Raw genomic sequence first — 27,871 nt, forward strand, 5'->3', positions numbered from 1 at the left:
CTTCTTGCATGTTCAAAGAGTACAGCTCCCCATATTTGTCAGCTGCTATCTGATGCTTCACCTCTGCATGTACTTCACTAAGGACATCACATCACCATAGATCAACATGGAAGTATACAAGATGCTTATAAAGGTTAGTCCCATTTATTTTCTGGTACTGTGCCTCTTTCAGAAAGTTTAATATTCTTATGTTTTACCATTTAGGATACAAAATAAGATAATAAAATTCTAAGTTTTCATGTCAGGTACTTTGGATGGAAAAGGTACATATTACGTAAATTATCTTATGCACAGACTCCCCCACGTAACAAGTGTAGGAGAGGCATTTCAACAAACTCAGAAGTTACTCAGGAAAAAAAAAATCTAACATTTGCAGATCACTTTTAAAGAAGTCTAATTGTTTTTGTCCCTGTTTTACAAGGCTTCCATCACAAACTAAAATCTTGTTTGTATCTAGGAGAAAATCTGCTTCTCTTTACAATTGTCATTCCTTTACTTACAGGAGAGTATTTGCCCGTTTGTAATATCAGCCTTGATTTTCCCTACTCTAGTATTCATCATCATCATGTCTATATAAAAAACAGTAGAAATTTTTTGGCTTTTAGATTTCAGAATAAATTGCATTACAATTGCAATATTAAATATTTACCCTATTTTATGTAAGGATAAGATTCTTACCCAGTTAACTTTTTTCAGGGGCAGAAAATAATAATAGTGGCAGAAATCAAGTATCAGTGTATAGGAACTAAGAAGCTGAGTATAGAAGCATAGCTGCAAAAACAGCCAATGATTGTCTTCACCAACACAATTGTTAATCCTGCAACAAAACAAAGCAAATACACAAGGCTTTTGAAACGTTATAGTTAGGCATGTACCAAAGACACAACAACTTAACTTATTTATAAATGCACTGCTGGATATGGTAATGTATAGGCCATATGCAACTACAACTCTATGCTCACAGCATCCATTCTACAGAATGATGTGCCTTCCTTATTAAAGCAAAAGCAACCCTGCTTGTCGTTAAAAATTTGCCTGCATTTTCATTTGGTGCAGACTGGAATTTTTCTGTTAAAATACAAATTTAATGGTAAGCTTTTCGGGGCAGGAAACATGTTGACCTTTCTGTTTGTACAGCACCTAGCATAAGGGGGCCCTGATCCTGATCAGGATTTGAGAGCATTAAAACAATATTAAAAAAACCCAAAAAACGAGTCTTGGTTGTTTCTCAGAAGTACAGAATTGTATTAGTTGATTATGTTCATATTACTACATACACTGATAATGTAGAATGGTAATGCGTCTTCTGAAGAAACTCAAAATGAAAAAAAAATTTCTTTTTGCCTTAAACACCAAAGGTAATCCCATGTAATTTTAAAAACATTTCAAAATTATAAAACAGCCTGCAAAAATGTCACAGCAATTCATATTTTTCTACCACTTACTAGCACAGATTACAATCTAAAGTGATACAACATTGACTTTTGTTCTATATAAATTTACATAAATTCAATTCAGAAAGTGGAAAATTGGGAATGCAAATACTATATATATTGATAAATGCTGGAAACTATGTTTAACTGCCTTATGATCAGGGAGCAGTCCCCTGACAGAAAAAAAAAATCTCAAATATGCAAGAGAAAAGTTGGGGGAAAGAGAAGGCGTGGCACCCAACAAAACAAGAATATTCCCCCACCTTCCTTAATAAAACAGTGTCAAACAATCCTGACAGTTCAAATATTTCTACTTTCCTAATTAACACTTTCAACAATCTAGGCCTAGTTTACGCTACGAAAGTTTTACTGGTATAAATACATCAGTTAGGAGTGTGATTTGCTTTTTAATTACACTGGTATAAAGCCTAGTATAGATACAGTTATATTGGTATAAAAGGTGCCGTATACTGATATAGCTTATTTTACTTCCCAAACCAGAAAGAAGTTATAGTGGTAGAAGCAGTGGTGTCACTAAGCTAGGAAAACTGGGTAGGCTCTTGGGTGGGTGAGCAATGATGGGGGGCCATGTCGCCCCACAGAGATTATGGTTTTGTGGGGCCTGGGCCAAGACAAGTGCGGGTCCCTCCTCCCCCATCCCTTCCACCTGCAGTCCCTGCGTGCTCCCGGCAGGGAGCGGGGTCCAGGCGTGGGGGCTTGCCCCGCTGTGGCTTTTTGTCTGTCGCTCCCGCCAGGGAGTGGGGTCCGGGCGCGGGGGCTTAGCCTGCTCTGCCCACCAGCAGGGTCCAGAAGCCATTTGGGTGGGCCTGGATGGTAAGTGGGTGGGCCATGGTTATGCCCCTGGGTAGAAGTACTTTTCTATTGGTATAACTGCATCAACAATAGAGGTTGGGAGGAGGGGTTTCTGCTTTAACTATACCGATACAGTTAAAGAGAGAAACTTTTTAGTGTAGACCAGCTTCTATGGCCAGATCTACACCAAAAAGTTAGGATGACCCAGCTATGTTGCAAAGGGGTGTGAAAAATCCACACATTTAAGCAATGTAGTCAAGCTCACCTAACTCCCAGAGCAGACAGCATGAGGTTGACAAAAGAATACTGCCTCTTGGGGTGGTGGATTAACTACAGTGACAAGAGATTTATTATACTCAAAATATGGATAAGGAGTGTCCACATTGAAGTGCTGCAGTGTTTCTAGTTAAGACACAGCCTAATCCATATATTGACTCTAATAAGAATTGGAGCAAGCCCATAGATAGCGAACAAATTAACTACCACCACAAAATATTCAAACTGTTTTGAGTATTTTTTTTTTAAAAAAAGTCATCCCCTGGCACTTTAAACTTTTAATTTATAGCATGAACATGAGAAAATGCAAAACAAGCTTTTATATATCAATTTATTTGAAAGCAAATTATCTCACCATCTCACAAAACTAAACTGTGATTATCTGATTTTTACATTGAAGCTGCTCAGCTCTAGCAATTTTGTTTTTTAAAGTTGCATTTCCCAACATTAAACATTTCTTTCATCAAAATTTGTGAAAGTTCCAGCATGACAAAACAGTAATGATTACATGCTATATAGCAAACAATTCTCACTATCAATGTTTGATTGCATAGGCACAGGCACATCTCAATGAAAATCCTATCTACCCTCCTGCATTAGATACCTTTAATGATGAAGTCTTACGGTCAGAAAGAGAATGCTTCAATAAGAATTGTACTGTAGTAAAAGTACCCTGAACAAATCAAAAAACTGCAATTTAAACAAACAATAAATGATGAAAGTTTCTGTATAGCAAGAACTTATTGCATCTATGGATCTAGTCTTACCATGGACAGTGATGATCCATCCTCCTAACACAGTGTCCACAGCGACTGCAGTGATGGGATCGCTTTGGTCTCATCATATTACATTTATTACACAGTTCCCAAAATTCTCGTTCTAGAGAGAAAATTGAAACCAGGTTAAATAAAAATGAATGTCCGCTGATGTGCCACTAGTTTGCAGATCTCAACTGGTACACACGCTTGAGCTTCTGGAAAAAATATATTCTTCCTGTGGAAATCAGCATGCAAGAACCTCTCCCCCACTCTTCTTTCAATTGCTCTAGGATGGTTGGCATACCTCTACCACTGTGGGCTGATTTTTACTCCTAATCCCCATCTTGCCCTACTATTTTTCAGAGTTGCCAATACAACATGAAACTCCTGGCTAGGAACAAGGCAAGAACTGGGAAATAAAGAATTTTTGTGTTTCTAAAACTATTCTCAGTTCCACTTGGATTGTTTTTTTTCCTAGCACATATCACCAACAGTGTCAGCTCTAGAGCTCAGCCAGAGTATCAAATCCCACTGCCATTCCCAGCTCAATCCAAAAGAACTGACCAGTAAAATAATAAAATACAAAATAGATGTATGAAAGGTCTTCCACTGCAGGATCTCAAAGTGCTTTAAACATTAAACAAACATCATAACATCCAACAAGTAGAAATTTTACGGATGAGGAACCTAGAGGACAGAGAAGGTGTCTACTAAGTTTGGGAGCTAAACTTGAGATACATAGGGACTGACTTTCAGAGGTACTGAGCTCCCACAACTCCAGCTGAAGTTAACATGAGCTAACATTGCTAGGCATTTCTGAAAATACAGGTCTTATTTGCCTCAAGTTGGGCATCTAAAACCAGTGGACACTTTTGAAAATTTAGGCCTCAGAGAGTTGGCGAAGATCACATTGTTTCTAGGATGAAAACACACTGACACCTTAGTGCTGTCAATCATTTAAAATGTATTTTACTTATTTTTTTTTAAAGGAATGCAGTAAAGGTGTTATGGAATAAGTCCAAAATCATTGGTCTATAATTTCTATTTCTAACAAGTGCCATCATCCTTTTTATTTTTAATCTGAAAAAAAATCAAAATTTATAAAAGGAAAGCTACACCAGTTTTCATTGCAACACATTCTGAAAATTTACATGAGGAAATGCTTTTCACTATAATCAATGATGTATGGAATAAATTTTAAAATTCAATTTGGCACTTTTTGAGCCTCTTGCTGGCAGCTTCCATCTTTCCCATTTTGCAGAAAAATGACATTTTCACCCTGGCAGTAAAGAAGCCCAATACCCAAGATCACTGAACTAGTAATAATGACAGATGGAAATTGATTTACAATCTGTTCCCATAAAGCCGGTGTCACTCTTTAATAAGACAGCTACTGTTACCAGGGGGCTCAGAAACACCCGAAGCTAGTTTTCAAATACAAGTTATACTACACAAAAAATGTATTTCACCATATCAACCTACACAATATCATAGAGCTGAAGTGAAGCTTAAATATGATTTTTTGGTCTCAGTCCTGTCACTAATGGGACTAGATGCAAAAACAAGATCACAATTGTCCCTAATTGCCCAGTTGTCAGCAGTATCTGCAGAGCTCACTAAAATGAATGAGTCATGGAGAATGAACCAGACTCTCAGCTGATGGAAATGACTGCAATGTCTCAGCATGCTGCCTGGTCTAAGAACAACTATACCTTCCTCTCACTAAGGAAAGTAAGGTGGTACACACTCAACTGGGAAGTATGGCATTTAGAGGTCTGAAGCCCAATGCCAGCAGAAAGGCTAAGGCTTAAAGCAAACATACCAGGAAACCAAAGATAGCAACCTGCAAGTCCAGTGCCAGGTAGACTACTTATCCATTCCATGAGGAACAGGACATGATATTTAGCAAAGATCCCACCAATAAGCGAAAACATGGGACTGGACAGCAGCAGAACTCTTAGAGACAAGACAATGACAAGATCTCTGACAACGAGGAGAACCCAAATCCAGAGAAGAAGTGGCAGCCCCTACCAGTCAAGAACAGATCCAGGAGCATGAGCAACAGCACCCTGAGGCAGAGAAAGTGAACAAACAAGCTTTACCATCATTGCCTGCTGTCCCCATCATCTTCTGGGACCCCAGAAATTTCTACCTAATCCTGAGATATGTCCTGACCCAACCAGGCTAGAGAGAGGGAGCAAGATGACATAACCACCTCCAGTTAAAACTGGAATATCACCTGGGATGTGAGACTTTGCCACCCTGCCTCCCCCAATGTGTCCTTTTCCTTCCCCATTTTGTTTCTTCTCTTTCCTATCTCTCTTATTTTAATTTCTGTCTAATAAGAGTCTCGCTTAACCATCCAAGACTGTATATTTTGGAAGCCTGTGACCAGAAGGAGGAAGCTGAAAGCAATGCCGCAAACAGACCAATGGTAGAACAAGTTTACTAGATCTCAGAGTTGCTGATAAAACCATGTGCCATGCCTGTGTTTCTTCAGCAGTGAAGTTGCAAGTGAGAGTCAACACCAGAAACTGAAGCTCCATCTTTGCTCTTTTTACCTCTCTCCTTTTGTGTGTGTCTTGTTCTGTTTTCTAGGAAACGGGATCAGACTTCAGCAACAGCAGCTCTAGCCCTTCTCAACTGACTTCTTTTCTTTTCCTCAAAAAGGACCTTATTAACATCTTTAGTACCATTTAAGAGGTTGACAAAAAAGGGGTTGTTTCCTTCTAAAAACTCTCCATGGCCAAAATAAAATGCAATATGAAATGTTATTAAAATGACAGCCTTACTTAATACTTCACATTTCAAATGCTTTAACTGTTTGTCCTTCTTTTTATTTAATAAAAAGTTTTAAAGGATTTTTAATGGTGAGTTTGCCATAGTACTAAGCAGACAAAGGTCTCTGTATACCAAACCGTGTTTAAAATGGCTTAATGTTGGACAGTTTCAGGATCAAGTTAACACCTTTAACTCTTTGGGGCCATATATTTCCAACAACATTAATGCCACAACATTATTAGTGTCATATTACTAGAGAGAAGAGTTCCACTTTGGCCTCTGAGGAAGAGTTAAGTTTTTAAAAAATCCTCACATGAGTTTTTCCAAACCAGTTGATGTTGATGTCCAAAAATCTCCTGTAGTGATCTACTAAGGCCTACATCACCAGGGAGTAGTATCCCTTCCTGCTAATGGGCTATGTGGATTGATGGAGTAGCATAGACAGGTACTTGGGTTGCTCTTGATCACATGCCCTTGCAACGCAGCATATGACCTTGCTCACTTCTATTACAACAGCACCAACACTAGATTTACCAAACCCTGTTTGGTTTTCAAGGGAGTGGTTGCAAACAATGGTAGTAAGCTTCCAACAGCTATTAAAACTAATATTAGAGATTATGCAAAGCAACCAACATTGTATTATTTAGAAACATCTTGCAATATAGTACCTGTAAGTGGTATCTTTGGCGTTTCAGGGAGTTTTCCTGGATCAGCTACGGAGGCTCTCAATAATGAAACTATACAAAACAATGAGACTAAGTAGTAGCCTGAAAAATAAATACACAAGTTTTCAGAATATTACATCAAGTACATCTTTGGCCAAAGACTGCATGCCGTAATGTGTCACATTTTAATCAGTTCCAGCACAGCAAAAGTTTACTTTATAGGAATGAGGCAAGACAACAGAAAATTGCAGAATAAAAGAAGCTGCAATAATTGGCATATTTGAAAAGTAAATCTGATTTAAACTAACATAGCTTAATTAACACATGTAAACCAGCATTCCGTTTATGCACATAAATATTTTATGCACATAAACATATATTACACATAAAAACAACCTTAAAAGAACATATTAAGATTGCAAAGTCAAACACACAAAGGTTAGGAAATACCACAATTAAGGTTGCCTATGCACATCTAATTGGGCTCTTTGTACATATGCATTATGATAGTCTTTAATTACACGATTGCATTAAATGTTTTCTACAGGACTGCTGCCTTATTCAGCACACAAAATGGACAGTGCCCACTCATTCAGCTACTTAATATTTTGTTTTGTCCTTGTTGTTCAATATGTGGGTGCATGCCTCATTTACTGCACGTATTCAAACACTGCTCCAAAGACAGAATTATTAGCTTCCTCATCAGTTTTTCTAATGGTGCTCATCATTATGGTATATAAATGCATCACCAACAATTTATGTTCATGACACCGGTGAGATAAAGCGGTATTAAACCCATTTTACAGATGAGGAACTGAGATACAGAGAAATTAAGGTCAAAAGTATCCACTAATTTTGGGTGTCCAATCAGAGACATCTAGGACTTGATTTTTCAGAGTACTTAGCATTATATAGCACTTTTCTCTTCCTGAAGTCCCCTGCTTCATTCTCTACACACCTTCCAATTCCTGCAGCAATTGAAGCTGGGCTCTGACAGCCCAGAGTCTCCTTACACAACCCATCATGGGCACTGAATGAATCACTTTGCCCATGGGTTTCCACAGATATATGTTGACTTCAGAGAAACAGTGAAATTCAGGAATCCTGGGTTCCATTCCACTCTCTAGAGGGGAATATGCTTTAGTGGACATGGACTCTTCTTCCTATACCCCCTCTGCCCTCAAAGCTTGACCTCTTCTTCCCCATCCCTTCCAACCTGTCACTGTCCAAGTCCTATCTCTTCCCCATCCCTGGCTCCTTGTCCCAGTGCTATTCTCCTCATATAGCCAGCCTGAGTTAGCACAACTTATTAACTGCTAATATGACCCCTCTGCAGTGTTGATGCAGGCTAGCTTCATCTGATTGCTGCTAGTCCTCCAATGCCTTCCCACAATTCCACCATGTCCCCAGATGAGACAGGGTAATTCTTCTACAATTCACTGGGAAATAATTTGTAGAACAGCTCAGCTTACTGCACTTCAAAGAACTATGGGATGTGCCTAGGGTTGCCAACTCTAACAGAAGCTATTCCAGATTTTTTTTTTCTCCTAACATGACAATGTCACTTTCTTAAAATATCCTATTAAAATTAGACTGCTTTCAATAGTCATCAGGAGATCGATGCTGATTCCAGGAGACTCCAGATCAATCCTGGAGGGTTGGCAACCCTAGATGTGCCCCCAAAGTCTTAAGTGCCACACACGAGTGAGTGTTGTGCCAGTGTGTACGCAGCAGCTTGAATGTTATTTCAAAGTGTAGCTGTTCTCACCAGTGCGAGGCTAACTTTAGAGGAGTAGATCAAGTGTAGAAAACTTAACTGCAGTGAAAATATACCCAAATACACCCACAATCCCCTCTCCCAGCATCAGCTGCTGATGCAAATATAGGATATATGGTATACCTGCTCAGCTTTTCCTGATACAATCATGCAGATTGTAGGTATAGACTGGCCACAGTCACACATGCGGTGTTGGGAAAAAAAAGCAGATATATGGACACATTGAACTGTATCAAATGAGTATGTCAGAGCCCAATTACAGTTAGCATGTCTCTGTCTGCAGTTAAGGTTTTAATCTAAAGTAGTACCAAAATAAGCTATTTCAGATTTATTGTATTTCAAAAATAAGGAGGAAGTTGGATTTTTAAGAATTAGCATTAAGACCAGTTTTTGTTGGATTGCTCTTCCTTCTTCTCCGGAATTCTGGAACTTGATACTACATTGGTCAAAGTAGGTGCTATTGCCCACAGGTACCTTTTTACTAGATAGGAGAGAGAGAGATTGGGTTTAATGCAACTTACACAATATCGCTGCAGTTGAAGTGTGTCCCTCTTCATAGTGAGGAAAGAGGATAATTTGGGGAATAAAGAGTGTGTTGTAAAGCCAAACGAAGATAATCATGCCCATGCAGCACCACCCCTGCGGGTCAACCACAAAATGAATTTGTAGCCCCATTGTACATTATCTGAAGGCAGCTTGCCACACACAGGGAGAAAATGATGATCCTAAAAAAAGAAAAAAGACAAAACAACCCCCCCCCAGTAAGCTGAAGTAGTAACATGTAAACTTCATCGTGGGTTATTAGAAAGTTAATAAATACTAGTAGAATGTTCCCTGTACTTCCAGTAGCATAACTGTTATTTGGTTCATGTGCACAGATTTGGAAACCAGATGCAAGTTTCTAAATGTTTCAAAGCCTCATACAGAGAGTTCATGCACTACCATGGGATATACACTTATGGTTTCTTCTTCATTGTAAACATCTCATTGTCTATTGCTTAACTTCTACCATGAAGATGAATGAAAAGACAAAGGATATAAAACCTGAAGAGGACTTCAAACGCAAGTGAAAATAGGTGCATTTACAAAGATAATCAGCCAACCAATGATTTTAGGAAATCTCAGCAGAGACAGCATAGGGGTTGGTTAACATAAAAAAGAATAGGAGTACTTGTGGCACCTTAGAGACTAACAAATTTATTAGAGCATAAGCTTTCGTGAGCTACAGCTCACTTCATCGGATGCATTTGGTGGAAAATGCATTTATATATATATAAAATTTTAATCTCTCATAAACTCATGTTCATTCTTTTTTCTTTTCCTTGAATGTGATCCAGTGCTGAAATCAAAATTTTAGATGTGGTTGCATCAAAACTATATAATTCAGCGAGGATGCCATTGCATAAGCAGCTTAATACTGCAACAGACTTCATTGCTGTCACATCACACTACACTCATGTCCAATTTGCTGTCCATCATCATTAGGAAACAGTAAAGCTGAAGAACTAAGTTTTCCAGCTCAAAGCAAGTGTGTTTCTGATTACCTTCCATATCTATTGATTTGCATTTTTTCCAACTTCAGTCTCATTTTGTTGTTTTCCACCCATGTCTCCAATACCTCTACATCTAGGTTCTTTTCTATTGTTTGTCTTATCCTTGCTGGCATTCACAACTCCTCAATTTAGCAGTACCCATAAATTTTATTAGTGTCTTTTCTTCTTTTTCCACATCATTAATCAGGCCAGACCAAAAAAAGCCACTTGACATATTCCCCTCCCTATTCTACGTGCTACCATTTATCATAACCATTCGTTTATTGTTTTCTAGCAGTTTTCAATCCACAAAAGTATTCGCATCCAAGGCACTTGGAATTACATTTTTAAATAAGATGGAAATTATCAAATGCATTATTTGCAATTTTATTTTAAATAAAGCAATCAAGAGCGTCTGGCAATGTTTGTTTTAGAAAGCCATGTTACTTATTGCCCATGATTCCAATAACCTCTAAATGTTTAGTAATTTCACGGTAATCTTGTTTTTGAAAAAATAAATTCCATTTTACTTTTTCCCCGGTCTTCTGGATCCTCCCAATTGGTCTAAGGGTTTTAAAAATAAACCATACGTTTGATAGCTAATACACAAAACTATAGGATGCATATCATCTGAACTATTTAGTTTCTGAATGTTCAGTTTTCCCAAGTATTCTCTTTTCTGCCCTTTGTCAGGTTGTGAAAGTTTTTTGTATGTTTTAAACTTAGTATTATTTCTTTACTGATGGTTCAAACTCCTCTACAATACCTTTCTTATAGAATGCACATTTTATAAAGGAGCTCAGTATTTCAGTCTTGTGCACCATCATCATCCTCTTACTTGTTTGTTAATAAATCTTCATTCTCCCTCCAATATTGCTGTGAACTGGGATAAATAAATTGTTTGCCAGCTGTAAGAAATTTTTCTTGAGTAGCAGCACTATGTAAGCTCTCAGTTGCTCCAGAAAGTAGACTCTCATTTTATTAAAAATGTGTTAGTAGCCCTTACGCTAATGAAGATAATCTTCTAAACGCAAACTGATATAGTGTTGTGTTCCTAAATCTACAAACAGCTCCAATGCTTCTGTTACAACTCAGCTCTCAGAAGTAGCAGTACAGGAATGAAACAACTTCATTCTGCTCAATTTAAATGCTGTTATTCACAACCTTGTGAGCAAGAGTGAAATTGACAAGAATCAGGTTCGTTTTACTAGGCTGCTGCTTGAGGAAAACAGAAGAAACTGGTGCTACTCAGAGGAGGAAAAGGATCCTGAACCTCAATAAAATAGAGTCTGGAAGAAGGAGAGAGGGATTCAGCATCAAAAACTTCTACCCCGAAGAGTCGAGCTCCCAAGAGTCTGGGAGAAGTCAAGTATTGGACTCCCCCAGTCCCACAACAGTAGGTCTTTTTATCTCTGGTTAATAAGTTTATTCCCTTTTAGTGGGATTGCTGTAAATTTTTCAAGTCCTGGTTATAAAATTCCTTATTTCCTTCAGTCCCTAAAGCTAGTATTAATTTGATGATGGTGGATGGTGTCACCATCCTTTTCCTGCAAGCCTGGGCTGAAATCAACCTCAACATGTCAAAATCCAAACTCTCTTTATCAGCTAAATTCTCCACTTTTCTTTCCATCAGTGTTGACACATTCACTATCCCATCAAGTCACCCAAACTTGCAACCCACGCATCGGGATTCTGCTTTTTCCCTACTCATCCAAACTATTGTCAGATCTTGGAGATACTGTGGAAGACTATAAGATCAGCAGTCTCCAGTCTCTTCCTACTGCAAAAGCTGCATTTATACAGGCAAAATTCATACCAATAATCCTCCCTCAGCAGTAGCAACTGTAGAAACTGCAATGCAAACTTTGGAGTTAGACTATATGAGGGTAAAAGCACATGTGCTCTGATTATGCACTTCTACTGTTGCTACCATTGCACCAGTGAAGAATTAACTATCTAAATTGCTTTCTGTAGACAAGGCCTTAGACTCTTAACCAAGCTCTAGTCATCTCATCTCCACTCCACCAAAATGTCTTTCTTGCCTCCCTGATTCTCACCTACCTCCCCTTCAGAATTCAGCTGCCAATATAGTTTTCTTTACCCATCACTTCCCTTTTCAAACCTATTCATTGATTACTCATGTTCAAGTTTGGGTCCTCACATCAAGGCAATGCACAACCTTCCTCCCACTTACACCTCTTTGGAACTTTGCACTTTCTTCCCCTTCTGTGCTGATTTATATGAATGACCTCCTCCTTGGGTTGCCACCTTGACATGGTGGAGAAGCTTGCGTACACTTAAGACCCTAAGAGCAATGCTGTCTAGAGTCCTGTATTCCTGGTAGGGTCACCCATGGCAGTAAGGTCGAAGGCAAAGTGCAGCCCAGCACAACACAACCTTGAGGAGCCGATGATTGCTGGACTGACCACCGCCTGGTGAGGTCAGTCATGTCCATCAGGATTGCACTGAAACATAGAAAGCATTCCAAATCACACTGATGGCAATACAACATCCAAAGACTTCAATCCTCAGTACACCAAGATAACTTCCAAACACTCCTCAGTGAAAAACTGGCCATATGCACACTTAGAAATAACAACACAAGTGTCAAAGAAGACTGGGAAGCCCTAAAACAGACCATCCATGAGATTTGTGAGGAATCCACTGGCCTTGCTACCTGCAGCCATCAGGACTGGTTTGACAACAACATTATTGAGATTACAGCCCCTTCGGACCAGAAGAGAAAAGCTTTCTGCGAGTGGCAAAACCAACCACTAGCCAGTCAGAAGCAGAGCTTTTTCCATCAGCTTAAAGCTGAAATTCAAAGGAGGATCCGACAAATCAAAAACAAATGGTGGGAGGACAAAGCAAAAGAAATCTAAACATTTGCTGACAGACATGATATGTGGAGCTTGTTTTGAGAGACAAAGACCCTATATGGACCAAGTTCATGTGGCCTCACACTTCTGAGATCTGAAGAGGGTAGTACCCTTCTTAAAAATAACGAATCCATCAAAGAGCACTGGAAGGAACACTACCAAAAGCTTCTAAATCAAGAATCAACTGTGACTGACAACACCATCAACTCCATCCCTCACACCCAATCTGGGAAACTCTTGCCAACTCACCAACACCTGAGGAGGTCTAAAAAGCAATTAAACAAATGAAGAACAGTAAAGCACCAGGCCCTGATAGCATATCAGCTGAAGTACTCAAAGTGTGGGGAGAGACAGTAACTAACGAGCTTCAAGCGCTCCTCAACACCTGGCACACCGAAGAAATCCCTTTTGACTTACATAATGCTAACATTGTCACTATTTTCAAAATGGGAGACAGGGCTAACTGTAGCAACTATTGAGGCACTGCCTTCCTCTCCATCGCTGGGAAGATTCTTGCAAGAATCTTACTGAATCACCTGCTCCCTCTTGCAGAGGAAGTAATTCCAGAGTCCCAGTGAGGCTTCAGACCATCATGAGGCACAACTGACATGATTTTGCAGCCAGGCAGATCCAGGAAAAATGTTAAGAACAACATCAGGAGCTGTATATGGCCTTTATCGATCAGACCAAAGCCTTTGACTCTGTAAACCGTGAGGTGCTGTGGAAAATCATGTCAAAGTTTGCTGCCCAACCAAATTTATCACCATTGTAAGATTCCTCCACCCTGTGCAGTGATTCTACCTCTGAGCCCTTTGCCATCCGAACTGGCATAAAACAAGGCTGTGTACTGGCACCCACTCTTTTCTCCACTTTCTAAGCAGCTATGAAAACATTAACCCAAGACCATCTTCCTCAGGGCATTGGTATCCAATATCAAATTGACAGCAACCTCTTCAACCTATCTCATCTCCATGCTAGAACTAAAGTAATATCAGCAACAATAACTGAACTCCAGTACGCAGATGATTGTGCTGTAGTTGCACTTAAAGGAGGATTTACAAACAGCCCTAATTGCTTCTCTGAAGCTTACAAAAGCCTAAGGCTAACTCTGAATATCTGCAAAACAAAAGTTCTCCACCAGCCAGTCCCCAGTCAATCATCAGACCCAGTAAGGAAGATCTAGAAGAACTAAAAAATGTAGAATACTTTGCCTATCTTGGCAGCCATCTCTCACAGAGGGCAGACGCAGCCGTCAAGATTCAGCACAGAATTCACTGTGCCAGTGTTGCCTTTGGCAGACTATCTCGCTAGGCGTTCAACAATCACAACATCAGAACACATACTAGACTTTTAGTTTATAAAGCAGTGGTAATCCCAGCTCTCTTCTACGGCTGTGAGACTTGGCGGACCTATAGAAAACACCTGAAAAACCTGGAACGCCAGCACCAGCACTTTATGTTGAGGATCTGCCATAGAAAGTGGAAGAATCATCACACTAATGTCGGCGCCTTCACAGAGGACAACATCTTCTGTGTTCAGGCCCCGATTATCCAGCATCAGCTGAGGTGGAGCGGGCACTGTGTGAGCATGCCCGATTTATGTTTACCAAAACAACTACTGTATGCCCAACTCACCAACGCAGAAAGGAGAACGCAGAAACGTGGAGACCAAAAGAAACCCTTTATAGACACTCTCAAAGTAAACATCAAGAGATGTGGCATCGACCACATACAGGGAGACAGCAGCCCAGGATACAGATAACCGGCGAAGACTTGTCAGAGAGGGAACGTCCACCTTTGAGGAAAATCGCCTTGCTCCGGTAGCAAGAAAAACCCCAGAAAAAAATGGAAAGAACTGTCACACAGCAATTGCGGCCCAACCCAGTCTTCCAACACCACATGCAATGTCTGTCAATGAGCCTGTGGCTCAAGCATCAGACTCCTCAGCCACCCATGAAAAATATAACCCGTGAAAGAGATCATCCTCGACCTTGAGGGATCACCGATGATAATATGAACAACATTCCTGACCTAGACTCATAGAATCATAGACGTTAAGGTCAGAAGGGACCCTTTTAATCATCTAGTCTGATCTCCTGCACAAAGTAGGCCACCGAATCTCACCCACCCGCTCCTGTAACCTATATTTGAGCTATTGAAGTCCTCAAATCGTGATTTAAAGACTTCAAGGTGCAGAGAATCCTCCAGCAAGTGACCCATGCCCGACGCTGTAGAGGAAGGCAAAAAAACCCCAGGGAGGCGAAAACCCTCAAGAGTTGCTGAGCAGCAACTCTCTCTTTCAAATCACCTTAGAACTTCACTCTTCAGGTTTATCAACTTTAATTCTTCAATGCAAGTCCTCCTTTCAAAAGTCCTATTTAATAAAGCAACTACAAGTCTATGATGAAACCAGCTTTTAAGTTGAAAAGGTAAAACTGAATGCATACCTGTGCCACTATATACATCGGGGTGGGCAAACATTTTGTCCCAAGGGCCAAATGATATGGCGGGCCATGAATGATCACAAAATTGGGGTTTGGGTGCAAAAGGGGGTGTGGGCTCTGGGTTGAGGATGAGGAGTTTGGGGTGTAGGAGGGTGCTCAGACTGGGATTGAGGGGTTTGGAGAGCAGGAGGGGGATCAGAGCTGGGTCCGGGGGTTGGGGTGTGGGGAGAGGCTCAGGGGGTGGTGCGGCCCCCGACCCAGCACCCCGGCTGGAGTGGGGCTGAACCGCGTGGTGCAGCCCCGGACCCAGTGCCCTGGCCAGAGCACCGGAGCGGGGCTGAGCCGCGTGGTGCGGCTCACACGCCGGATTAAAACAGCTCTCAGGCTGGAGCCGGCCCACGGGCTGTAGTTTGCCCACCCCAGCATATATCATAAATAGCTAAGAATTTCTTGTTTAGTTGGTTCCCCTTTTTCTTGATTTCCTTTTAGTTCCTCATTAAGTCACACTGGATGCCACTTACTTGTTTCACATTTTTTCCAGAAACACTGTGGTAGGAGCTCACGGTACAGAGGTCTTGCAAATATTTTTAGAAATCTAAATCTAAGCTAATACAAAGTATTGGTGTAAACATACAGGCTGGTAATACAGCAAGCAGCAGAAATACCAATAAACCACTGATTCCTAGGGAATCAATTTCAGTTTTCCTTCTCAACACAAGAGAACAGCAGACATTCTATCACTAAGGAGAGCATTCCCACTATGGAAAATACTACATCCAAACAAACAGTGCCAGAAGTTAGAAACAGCTATCCCAGGTCTGATAAGTGGCTCCTCCAGTACAGTACATTGACAGCAATCAGTCATTGATACTTGGAGGAAGTAGAAAATTCCCGCAATGGAAAATTTCTTCCAAACCCTCATAAGTCAGTGATTGCCTTATGCTCTACAGCCCAATGTATATACACATATTCAACTACACCTACATATACACACCCACACCTTAAAGACTATAATTGTGGATCTTATTGTTAACACAGAGTTTTTAAAAATCCTGCTAAGCTCTTTGGACAAAATGAAGTCCTGTAGCAGTAAGTTCTATAGATTCATCATACATTGCATAAAAAGTTATTTCCTTTTAGAAGCACTGTTTATTGTCATTCAATTTTATTGGCTCTTTTTCTTTCTTTACATAAAAAATAAGAGCTTGATTTGTCTTCTCTGTGCCATTCTTTAGTTTATATACCAGAACCATATTCCTTTTTATTTATATCTTCTCAGAACTAAACATATTCCTAACCTTTTCATTTTCATTTCATATGGAAGTTTCTTCATGCCTCTACTAATTTCCCCCACCCACCTCCAGACCCTTTCTTTTTTTGCTATATGTTTTCCGACACAGGATAATAGAACTGAACACTGCATTCAAGGTGAGAATGTTATTATTAATTTATAGAATAGGAAAGTATATAGTATTATCCTATTCTTTATACATCCTAAAATTTTTGGACCACTATTTCACACTGAGCAGAGGTCTTCATCAAGCTATCCACAATGATTCTAAGATTTACTCCTGAGGGGATTCTGCGCCAAAAAAATTAAAATTATGTGCCAAAATTAAAAATTATGTCCACAATATTTTAAAATTCTGCACATTTTATTTGTCAATAAATAAATGTGGCTCCAGCAAGGCAGTGGGGAGCACAGACCACTGGCTACACTAATGTGGAAGATCACCCTGAAGGCCCCCCCCCCCAGTACAGGGACTTGGCAGTGAGGATGCACCTGACCCTGACATAGTGCAAGGGCTGGGCTGCCCCAGAAACACCCCGGGCCGTGACCTTCTGCACCAGGTGGACCATGTGTGGGTGGGCAGGCTCAACCCAGCAGGATTCAATGTGGAGGGTCTTAGTGTGGGGAAATCCAGGTGTGGAGTGAGAGGTTTCTGTGTGGGGCAATCTGGGTGTGGGCAGCTCAGTGGGTTCATTGGGGGGGGGGACCCAGGGGATCCAGGTGAAGGTGGTTGGAGCTCTGGGGGGAAGGCCTCACATCAGCGAGGAATTCGGTTGCTGTTTGTGGTTCAGGGAGAAAACTGTGAGAGCTGGCATAACAGGAAATCTATACCAACAAATTGTATTCGAAAAAGCAAAAAGGGGGAAATAGATTGGGGAATGGGCAAACCCCCTTCCCCCCAAAAAAAACTTCACCCATGGTCACCCCCTGACCATCTTCCTACCCCCTGCATGGAAACACAGGAAATCTGTGGGATGGGAAGGCTTTTCTGCGGGTGCACAGTCCCACAGAATCCCCCGAGGAGTAAAGATTTATTTCTTCAATGTAGCTATTTAAGAACACAGAAATACATAATAGTTCAAATTATTTCTTTTAAAATGGATTGCCTTGCATTTGCCAATAAAGACTTTCATCTGTCATTGAAGTGACAATTCATCTAGCTTGTTATTGTAGACATGGTCACCTAACTAAAATTGTCAAGTCACAGAAAATTTTAAACAGAAGCACTGGATTACAATTATTATGGTGTGAAAGTCTGAAAGGCATGGCACCCAATGTAGGAGAGGAAATTTCTCTGCACAACATCCCTTTAAAGGACAGTTATGATCAAACAAATTACTACGCAAAAATTGCACTACACATAATATATTTAAATCAGTATGAATTCTGAGACACTTTTGCATACTAAATTATTATTTCAATGATAAAATAAGTTTTTATGCTTTTTTCCCTTATATTCCTGTTAGCAGCACTGCATAACCGGTATGAGGGGCAATCATCACAACAGGAGAGTGAATTGGATTATTTTCTGTTTGTACATGAGTAACAGAATTAACAAGTGGAAAAGCAATTTTTTTTAAACACATACTGGTGGTGATGTATTAATCCAAAAGAACCCATCTAACTCTTAGATTGCAAGGTAAATTTGCAAATTTTGTAATTGGAAAATCCATATTTACAAGTAATGTGAGAAAATATATAGAAGTCATGAAGATAAGCACAGAACACCACAATGTCATTTTTACAGTTATATTGCTCTTTAAAATGTATCAATTTTGGTTCAAAGCAAAATAATTACAATATTTAATTACCATTAACATATGTAGTTATTAAAAGTAGATACTGTGTATGCCTACCAGGTTACTAACAAAACCCTTTCGGGAAGACACTTGCTGAAATTTTTCTAGTGCTTGGGGCTTTCTACTTCTATTTTTATTTTATTATATCTCACCAAAAGTATAACATTTCTCCAAATAATCATGAAGCGTTTGTAAACAATGGAAGTTCTTGCTGTGAAAACCACCAGCTACAACTGTTGCAATTTTAGATTTGTAATGAGAATCCCTTCTATCTCTCCCTACCAAAACTTCTCCTTGCCCTTTCAGAAAGCTATGTTACTCAGGGATGCGTGCGCACAGTAGGGTTGCCAATTTTGGTTGGATGTATTCCTGGAGATTTCATCACATGACATAATCATTAATTAGAGATTAATTTTTAATTCCTGGAGACTCCCAGCCAACCCTGAAGGGTTGGCAACCCTAGTGCCAGAGAACTCTTTTCCTAACGCACCCTTTCCTGCCCATTTCAATTAATGATGCCATAAATCCAGTGTTTGTTCATTAGAATTACCTTCAAGATGATGAATTGTGATGTGATGAACACTGGATTATAAAATCACCAAATGAGTCAGGCAAGCAGAGAAATCACTTCAATAAATTTTTTATACACAGTAATCAGAAATGTTTATATGAAATATCGATAGTTTAAGGGGCTTGTAGCAAAATCAAGAATCTATTTTTAAAGCTTGCCCTCACACAATAGTTCCCTTAAAACTCAGGTCCCACCACACATTTTGAAAAGTACAGGAAATAAACTTTGCTGCAGTTGTTAGAATTCAATTTCTCAGTTAAAGAGAGAACATCTAAGGGTATACACAGGCAATTGCCAGGCATAACTGTGACTGCTGTACCAGCACCTAGTTAGGTCCTGAGATAGGGCAAAATCTTATGCACATGTAAGTAATCCTACTGATGTCAATGGGACTATTCACAATGTGGGACATTAGGCATGTGCATTAATCTGCACAGAATTGAAGTTCTTCTCTGCAAAATGTTTTTGAATACTTTAAGCAAGTGCAATACTACACAAATCAAAACTATCCCCTTTATTATTATTATTCATTTTACAGCGGTGCATAGAGGCCACAACCAAAGTTGTGGCATATCAGAAGGGCCGTACTGAGTCAGACCAATGGTTCATCTAGTCCAGTATCCTGTATTCCCACACTGGCCAATACCAAATGCTTCAGACAGAATGAACAGAACAGGGCCCTGTCGTCCAGCCCCCACATCTGGCAGTCAGAGGTTTAGGGAAACACAGAGCATAGGGATTCATCCCTGACCATCTTGACTAATAGCCATCCATGGACCTATCCTCCATGGGATCATAGAAGATATGGGTTGGAAGAGACTTCAGGAGGTCATCTAGTCCATGAATTCCCCCCCATCCCCCAACTAGCTATACTTTTGGCATTTACAACATCCCGTGGCAATGAATTCCATAGGTTGACTGTGCATTGTATGAGAAAGTACTTTCTCATGTTTGTTTTAAACCTGCTGCCTATTATATTTCATTGACCCTGGTTCTTGTGTTATGAAGTGGTAAATAACACTTCCCCAATAACTTTCTCCATAATATTTATGATTTTGCACACCTCTATTATAGCCCCTTAGTCATCTCTTTTCTAAGCTGAACTGTCCCAATCTTTTTAGTCTCTCCTTGTATGGAAGATGTTCCCAAGCCTTAATAATTTCTGCTGCCCTTCTTTGTACTTTTTCCAATTATAATATACCTTTTTTTTAGATGGGGCAACCAGAACTGTACGCCAGACAACCAGTAATCAAGATGTGGGCATACCATGGATTTATATATATAATAGCATTATGATATTTTCCATCTTTTTATGTATCCCTTCCTTAATGGATCCTGACAGACTTAGCGTTTTTGACTGCTGATGCACTCTGAACAGATATTTTCAGAAAACTATCCAACATGACTCCAGGTTCACTTTCATGAGTGGAAACAGCTAATTTAGACCCCATCAGTTTGTATGTATAGTTGGGATTAAAATTTCCAATTTGCATTATTTAGCATTTATCAACATGGAATTTCCTCTGCCATTTTCTTCCCTCCCTTTTCCGTACAGTTTTGAGATCCCTTTGTAACCTTTCTCAGTCAACTTTGGACTGAACTATCTTGAGTAATTTTGCCAAATCAATGTTCAACCCCTTTTCCAGAGCATTTATGAATATGTTGAATGGCACTGGTCCCAGTATAGATCCTTGGGGAACCCCGTTATTTACTCTCTCCGCTGTGAAAACTGAACATTTATTCCTATTCTTTGTTTCCTATCTTTTAACCAGTTACTGATCCACAAGAGGACCTTCCCTCTTATTCCAGGACTGCTTTCTTTGCTTAAGAGTCTTTGCTGTGGGACCTTGCCAAAGGCTTTCTGAAAGTTCAAGTACATGATATCCACTGGATCACTCTGATCCACATGCACATTGACTCCATTAAAGAATTCTAATAGATTTGGTATGTTCACACTTTCTAAACATATTGTGTCATCTATGTCTTTCATAATTCTGCTCTTTACTATAGTTTCAACTATAGTATAGTTGAACCTATAGTTTACTATAGTTTTAATTCGCCTACTACTGAAATTAGGCTTACCAGTCTGCAATTGCCAGTATCACCTCTGGAGCCTTTTTAAAAAATCAGCACATTAGCTATCCTCCAGTCATTTAGTACAGACTTTAGTACAGGTTACATACCACAGTTAGTAATTCTGCCACTTCATATCTGAATTCTTTCAGAACTCTTGGGTGAATACCTTCTGGTCCTGGTGACTTACTATTGTTTAATTTATTAATTTGTTTCAAAATCTCCTCCTCAATCTGGGATAGTTCCTCAGATTTGTCACCTAAAAAGATGGATCAGATGTGGGAATCTCCTTCCCATCCTCTGCACTGAAGATCAATGCAAAGAATTCATTTAGTTTCTCCAATCCAGCCTTATCTTCTCTGAATACTTCTTTAGCACCTTGACTGTTCAGTGGCCTCACCGATTGTTGGGCAGGGTCCCTGCTTCTTTTTAATCTGTTGTTCAGACATGGTGTCATTTTTTTAATTATTATTATTATTATTTGGGGTATACATTTAGTTTGAGCCACTATTATGGTGTTTTTAAGTAGTTTTCATGTAGCTTGCAGGCATTTCACTCTTGTGACTATTCCTTTTAATTTCCATTGAAATAGCTTCTTCATTTTTGTGTTGTTCCCTTTTTGGAAGTTAAATGTTACTGTGGGAAATTACTAAACACACTGGAAGAAAGGCAGAGAGATTCTTTAGAGCTATTCAGAGATAACTCTGGCTGAGTTGTTCAGAGGCTTTGTAGATACTAACAAAAAAACGGATTCCTATTTATCAGCTATGGAAATATTTAAAAATTAACAAAAAAGTCTTTTTCCATCTACATTGAAAATATAATGCACCTTTTATTAAACAATATTTAATTCAGGTGAAATGTGCAAGATTGAAAGCTCTGAAGAGTGAAGACATCTATTCAGGAAACACATTAGGGACAGCAACATTTCAACCTTCCCCACAGCATCCTGCTAACATACACTAAGCCAGGGATCGGCAACCTTTGGCACGCGGCCCATCAGGGAAATCCACTGGTGGGCTGGGATGGTTTGTTTACCTGCAGCGTCCGCAGGTTCGGCCGATCGCAGCTCCCACTGGCCGTGGTTCACCATTCCAGGCCAATGGGGGCTGTGGGAAGCGCTGCAGGCTGACGGATGTGCTGGCCGCTGCTTCCCACAGCCCTCATTGGCCTGGCACAGAGAACTGAGGCCAGTGGGAGCTGTGATCGGCTGAACCTGTGGACGCAGGTAAACAAACCGTCCGGGCCTGCCAGCGGATTTCCCTGGCGGGCCCCATGCCAAAGATTGCCAATCTTTGCACTAAGCCTACCCTGGAAGGGCCACATCTTGGCCCCAGTATAAAATAACTATCTCGAAACAATTAACACAAGCAGAAAGGATGGGGACTAATTATGCTAAAACCATTAAGACTAACATGGGAACAGCTTTTTGGCACGACTAGCCATGGATGAATCAGAAGTAGTGACCTGGAGTATCAGGCTCAGCAGGACTCCCACCTTTTGGAGGCTTAGGGAAACACCCCTGTGGCCCTGACCAGTCCCCTACCCAGGGGACCCTCGCTACCACCATATCTGTACCCACTGCCATCCCCTACACACCAGCCAGCCCCCCCCACTCACACGGTCCCCACACCAGCCTGCCCCCCCACACCTACGCTCCGCCCGATGAAGTGAGCTGTAGCTCACGAAAGCTTATGCTCTAATAAATTTGTTAGTCTCTAAGGTGCCACAAGTACTCCTTTTCTTTTTGCGGATACAGACGAACACGGCTGCTACTCTGAATCCTCCCACTCCCGTGCTCCGCCCCCTCACTCGCCCCTCCCACTCCCGCGCTCTGCCCCCTCACTCACCCCTCCCACTCCCGCGCTCCGCCCCCTCACTCACCCCTCCCACTCCCAGTCCTGCGCTCCGCCCCTCACCCACCCCTCCCACTCCCGCGCTCTACCCCCTCACTCACCCTCCCACTCCCAGGCTCCGCCCCCTCACCCACCCCTCCCACTCCCGCGCTCCACCCCCTCACTCACCTCTCTCACTCCCAGTCCTGCGCTCCGCCCCCTCACGCACCCCTCCCACTCCCAGGCTCCGCCCTCTCACTCACCCCTCCCACTCCCGCGCTCCGCCCCCTCACTCACCCCTCCCACTCCCAGTCCTGCGCTCCGCCCCTCACCCACCCCTCCCACTCCCGCGCTCTACCCCCTCACTCACCCTCCCACTCCCAGGCTCCGCCCCCTCACCCACCCCTCCCACTCCCGCGCTCCACCCCCTCACTCACCTCTCTCACTCCCAGTCCTGCGCTCCGCCCCCTCACGCACCCCTCCCACTCCCAGGCTCCGCCCTCTCACTCACCCCTCCCACTCCCGCGCTCCGCCCCCTCACTCACCCCTCCCACTCCCACTCCCGCGCTGCCCCCGCACCAGCCCGCCTTTGCCTCAGCCCCCAGACTCCTCCTGACACCGCCACCCTCGCAGAATCCCCTGGGGATTCCCCACAGCGCCCCCTCCCCGCACAAGGCAGAACTGACCCGTGCGCGGGGGCTCAGCCGCCCCCGCAGGAGCCACTCCGACCGCTCCCGCGCTCCCCCAACCGCCGGCCGCGGACTCTACCTCCGTCGGCTTCCACCACCTTCCGCTTCCGCAGGATTCTACGCATGCGCGCACGGAGGGCGGCGGTTTGCTGAGTAGGGACACACTCAGCGCCGCGGCCGAACCCGCTGAGGGCGGGAGCCAGCCGTGCCCGCTGCTGGGCGCGTTCTGCGCCCGCCCCGCGCGCGCTCCTTTCGCCCGCCCCGCGCGCGCCCTCCCCCGGCCTCAGCTGCGGGAGACCTGGGGGTGGCGCGATACGTGGGGCAAGGCCCTGTGATAAACCGTCCGAGTCAGACGTTCCGCGCCCCGCGTTGCCAACCCCGAGCATTCCAAAGGCCGGGCGGCCTCAGGCCTCCGCCAAATAATGAGACTGGCTTAAAAAAAAAAAAAAAAAAAAATCACAGGATTAAGAAACATCATATAGTGGGGTTTCTTTTTTATTTGTTTCTGCCTTTTGAGCCATTTGGGTGCGTTCAGGTGGCAGTTTCGATCTTTTCTCTGCAATCGTGAGGACTATAACCAGTTTGAAATGAAAGCTGAGGTTTTCAGGTAATCACTTGACTCCGGGAGTTGGGGCTTTACGAAAAACACCAAGTATTGTGAGACTTTTAAAATCATGAGGAGCAGGAACTGTCCTACTTCAGGCTTGCAGAATATGCACTCCCACGTGAAAGCTATGCATACACAAATGTCCTCTTTCTCTCTTGAATACCTCGGCTTGTATTCATGGCATTCCTCTGGTGGGAGGAAGAGAAGAAATGTGTTTATTCATGGACAACAAGGAATAATGTTTTTTAATTGTCATGTTGGACTCTGACAGAGACATTACAGGTGTGACTGAGAAATAAGATCTGCTGCTTAAGGTAGAACAGAAAAAAGTTTTAACCAACAGCTAAATTAATACACTTATAGCAGATCACACTGGGGATTCTATATTTATCTTCTCTCTGGCTTCCATATTAAGTTTGCTCAGGTTACAGGTCTAAAGATTAATATTCCAAGTACCAGCATTCTTTATGTGGAAAACAAGCTTATTATTGTTATTGTTTTTATGTAATACAATAAGCATATATTCATGTTGCAAACAAGTAGTGAGACAGGGTTCCTTCCCCAAAAACAAACAGTTTAAGACCCTGAGCTTACAGTTGACTCCAGTGCAAACCCGAGTTGAAGACAGCAGGGCTCTGGTCTGGGTTGGTACAGGGGTCCACGGGGCAATCAGTGGAGGAACAGGGCCTAACTCATTCAAATGCAGCATGCAAGATATGTGCAGTATGTTGTCTTGTCCTCTTATGTAAGCAGCACTAATAACGATTCTGTGATTCCAGTAGCTGATAATTTTCTTTATGGTGCTTCAGAAAGAATAGAACGTAACTTGCTCTTCAACAGTTATATTGGTTCTGGAGTGCAAACAGGCACATAAACATGTTTTTCTTAATAAGACAAGCAAATATGACTGAAACACACACACAACATATGAGTAAGGCATTTTTATATTGTCACTATTTTGATCACTTTAGAATGGGCTTTACTCACAAAAAATGGGGCAAAGAGGGAAGTAGAAAAACCTGAAGAGACCGCTTTTGTCCAGATTTTGCTGAAATGCTATTTCCCGAATACTGATTTAAATCTTAAATTGATCCTTTCCCCCCTACACATTAAAGTCAGTAATACCCTGAAATGTGTATACATTCCCAAATTAAAAAATAAGATAAGTCTGCATCTCTCCCTTTGCTTCCACAAAGTAAGTCACCCTCTGATTTTACAGTGAGATGGCGCCACCTTGGATAAACTCAGTGCCTCAATCTGTATCTCTGGCCAGCATATTGTGCTTGATGAATTGAACAAAGGATTCCCTTATGAGACTTTGGGAGGACATTTTTATTTTTAAAAGTTAATTCTGTCCAGAGATGGATTAGTGATGGCTAATTGCCACAGGCAGCTCGTAATGGACAGCAGTTTCCGCATTCCCAGCTGGGAATCATGCCTTGAACACCCATAGCTGATGCACATGCATGATCTTTTGGCTATCTAGAGTCATGCCCATCTGTTTGAGTGGCAGGAGTCCCACTCCAAATTGGTCTTATTCTTGCCCTAAAGCACAGATCCCACATAATAATGGATGAATGGGCAGCCTGAAAAATATTAGAATGATAATTTATTTTACAGGAAGCTCTTCTTAGCACCACTAAACACTGAGGACACATACCTCTTTAAACTTGATCATTGTTGTTGACATGTATATGCCAAAAAGAGAATATCTGAGAAGTAGAGATGAATTAGAACTCACAAGGATTTCAAGCTTTCATCAAGACTTTATTGCAGCATAACGTGACCCTAATTTGTTCATCCTAATTTTTTCAAGATTGTCGGTCATATTGTTCAGGATATTTTCTAATGTACCAAGTCAATGCTGCTCTGATGTAAGCATGTATGTTCTTAGCTGGGATTGGGGATCGTATGGTGACCGAATGCAGCCTATTTCAATGACAGTGGAAATATTAACAAGCAGCCTGTACATTTCCCTAAGACCAGGCAATACTGAAAAGGATCTGATTTATGGTACAACACTGGGGTAAATAGAGGATGGGCACATGTGTGAAAGAGACTACAAAGCTGGCTATGAAAAATAGCCCCATGGCAAAAGGCCAATATGTAAGTCACTTCCATGTACGACAGACATGGCAGAGAGTTCATGACAGCTGCATAACGACGCAAGGACAGAAAAGGAGAAAGAGGATTTGGGGAATAAAAATGCAACACAAATAAAAGGGAGGGACAGTCAGACAAATGGCAACATTCTCTCTAGCGGGGGAAAAAAGCTGGCCAAAGTTAATGAAAATACATATGAGATCATGGCAAAAAGATTTTCCCTTTTCCTGAGCAAACACTGGAGTATTGTTCTAGTCTGAAAATTACTATGTAAAATGCCACCTTCTTACTCAATAGTTCTGCTTTCTCTTCTATCAGATCTGCTAACTTTATTTACTAAAATTAGTTTTTACTATGATTTGTTCATTTTAACCCCATAGAGCAAACACAGCTCTCTGGGAGAGTGAGCTGTAGTGTGTTCTGGCTTGCTCATCAACAGAACTGTAAATTCCAGTTACAGAATCTTTGGCTGGTGGTGATGTATGAACCAGAAAGAACCCAGCTTCATTTTCCATTTCCGAATTGAATGTGCAGGGATCAGAGTAAGCAACACACCCTCTATCCTACTCCTGATGTTTTTACCTGAGTAGATTTGTTGTGTGTGTCATTGAGAAACAATAAATTGATATGGAACCCCCTTTTTACATAAGTCTCTAAAGTAGGCTGTACCTAAAGTAATAGTTTTGTTGCACACATCTTTCCATGCCTGTTTGGAACTGTGCAGCAGACCAGCATGGATTAGTTCATCAGTAATGTATTTTGCAATGATTATGGAAAAACCTGCAAAGCAGAAACAGCTCATTTCTGTGGTTTCAGAATATTGCACAGTAGTGCAGAACCCTTTGTGGAGTTTCCTGATGTCTGTGTTGTGGTGTTGCTGTTGTTATTTATAAATTACCACAGGAGCCACCAGCTGTCATCATAAAATTTTTATTGGCACTCTGTAAATATTAAATCAGCATGCTAAAATCATGCCATGTGCAGTGGCAGCTGATGCTCTCTTATGGAGGTCACTTGCAAGAGAGAGGATTGCAGTACGATTCCCATGATTCTTTCTTACTGCCTACAAGTCCTGTGCTTCATGAGGATATATTTCAATATTAAATCTAGGTCCAGTCATACCCCATCCATCCTTGCGCAGAATGGACTCTGTGCACAGAACTCATTCCTCTCGCATGAAGAAGGAAATCTGCTGCATATACAGCACCATCCTCCTCTTCCTGGATCCTGCTAAATTCTGAATGAAACTCTGCGTTATCTCTTCTCTTTTTTGCAGTAACCCCTTTCCTGGTTTCTTTGCAAACCTCATTAACATATATAATAGACACTCTAATATTAGACTGGTAGCCAAATTCCTCATGACACAAAGTGCCACGTTCTTGATTCTCATTCTTGATGCACCAAGGAGGCTTTCATTTGTGACATCAGATGCTAAAAATGGGATGCTAGAAATGGGGCTTGACATTTTCATGGGCATGAAGAATTGTTGGTCACCGTAGCATGTGATGTAATGATGTCACACATTGAGATATGGTTGATGATTTTA

At 41.5% G+C, this 27,871-nt stretch overlaps 1 protein-coding gene across 7 annotated transcripts in view; it reads right to left on the bottom strand.

Annotated features, from left to right (window-relative positions):
• Window positions 1-23,812, bottom strand: part of ZDHHC21 (zinc finger DHHC-type palmitoyltransferase 21) — a 66,058-nt gene extending 42,246 nt beyond the window's left edge. For 3 of the 7 annotated variants that reach the window (XR_006281496.1, XM_038402818.2, XM_043514860.1), the window contains exons 1-5: window positions 23,613-23,757; window positions 9,025-9,228; window positions 6,730-6,828; window positions 3,290-3,401; window positions 679-817 (exon numbers count right to left, since the gene is read on the bottom strand). Coding sequence is in view for 6 of the 7 variants with exons in the window: in XM_038402818.2 (XP_038258746.1) it covers window positions 679-817; window positions 3,290-3,401; window positions 6,730-6,828; window positions 9,025-9,178 (504 nt within the window). In the remaining variant the exon portion in view is untranslated. Of the gene's footprint in view, window positions 1-678; window positions 818-3,289; window positions 3,402-6,729; window positions 6,829-9,024; window positions 9,229-14,548; window positions 15,059-23,612 lie in introns of those variants that run through there. The other 4 variants (XM_038402819.2, XM_043514858.1, XM_043514859.1 and 1 more) reach the window with 4 other exon arrangements.
• Between the last annotated feature and the right edge of the window lie 4,059 nt (window positions 23,813-27,871).

The sequence above is a fragment of the Dermochelys coriacea genome, chromosome 5, assembly GCF_009764565.3.
Source record: "Dermochelys coriacea isolate rDerCor1 chromosome 5, rDerCor1.pri.v4, whole genome shotgun sequence".
Taxonomy (NCBI): domain Eukaryota; kingdom Metazoa; phylum Chordata; order Testudines; family Dermochelyidae; genus Dermochelys; species Dermochelys coriacea.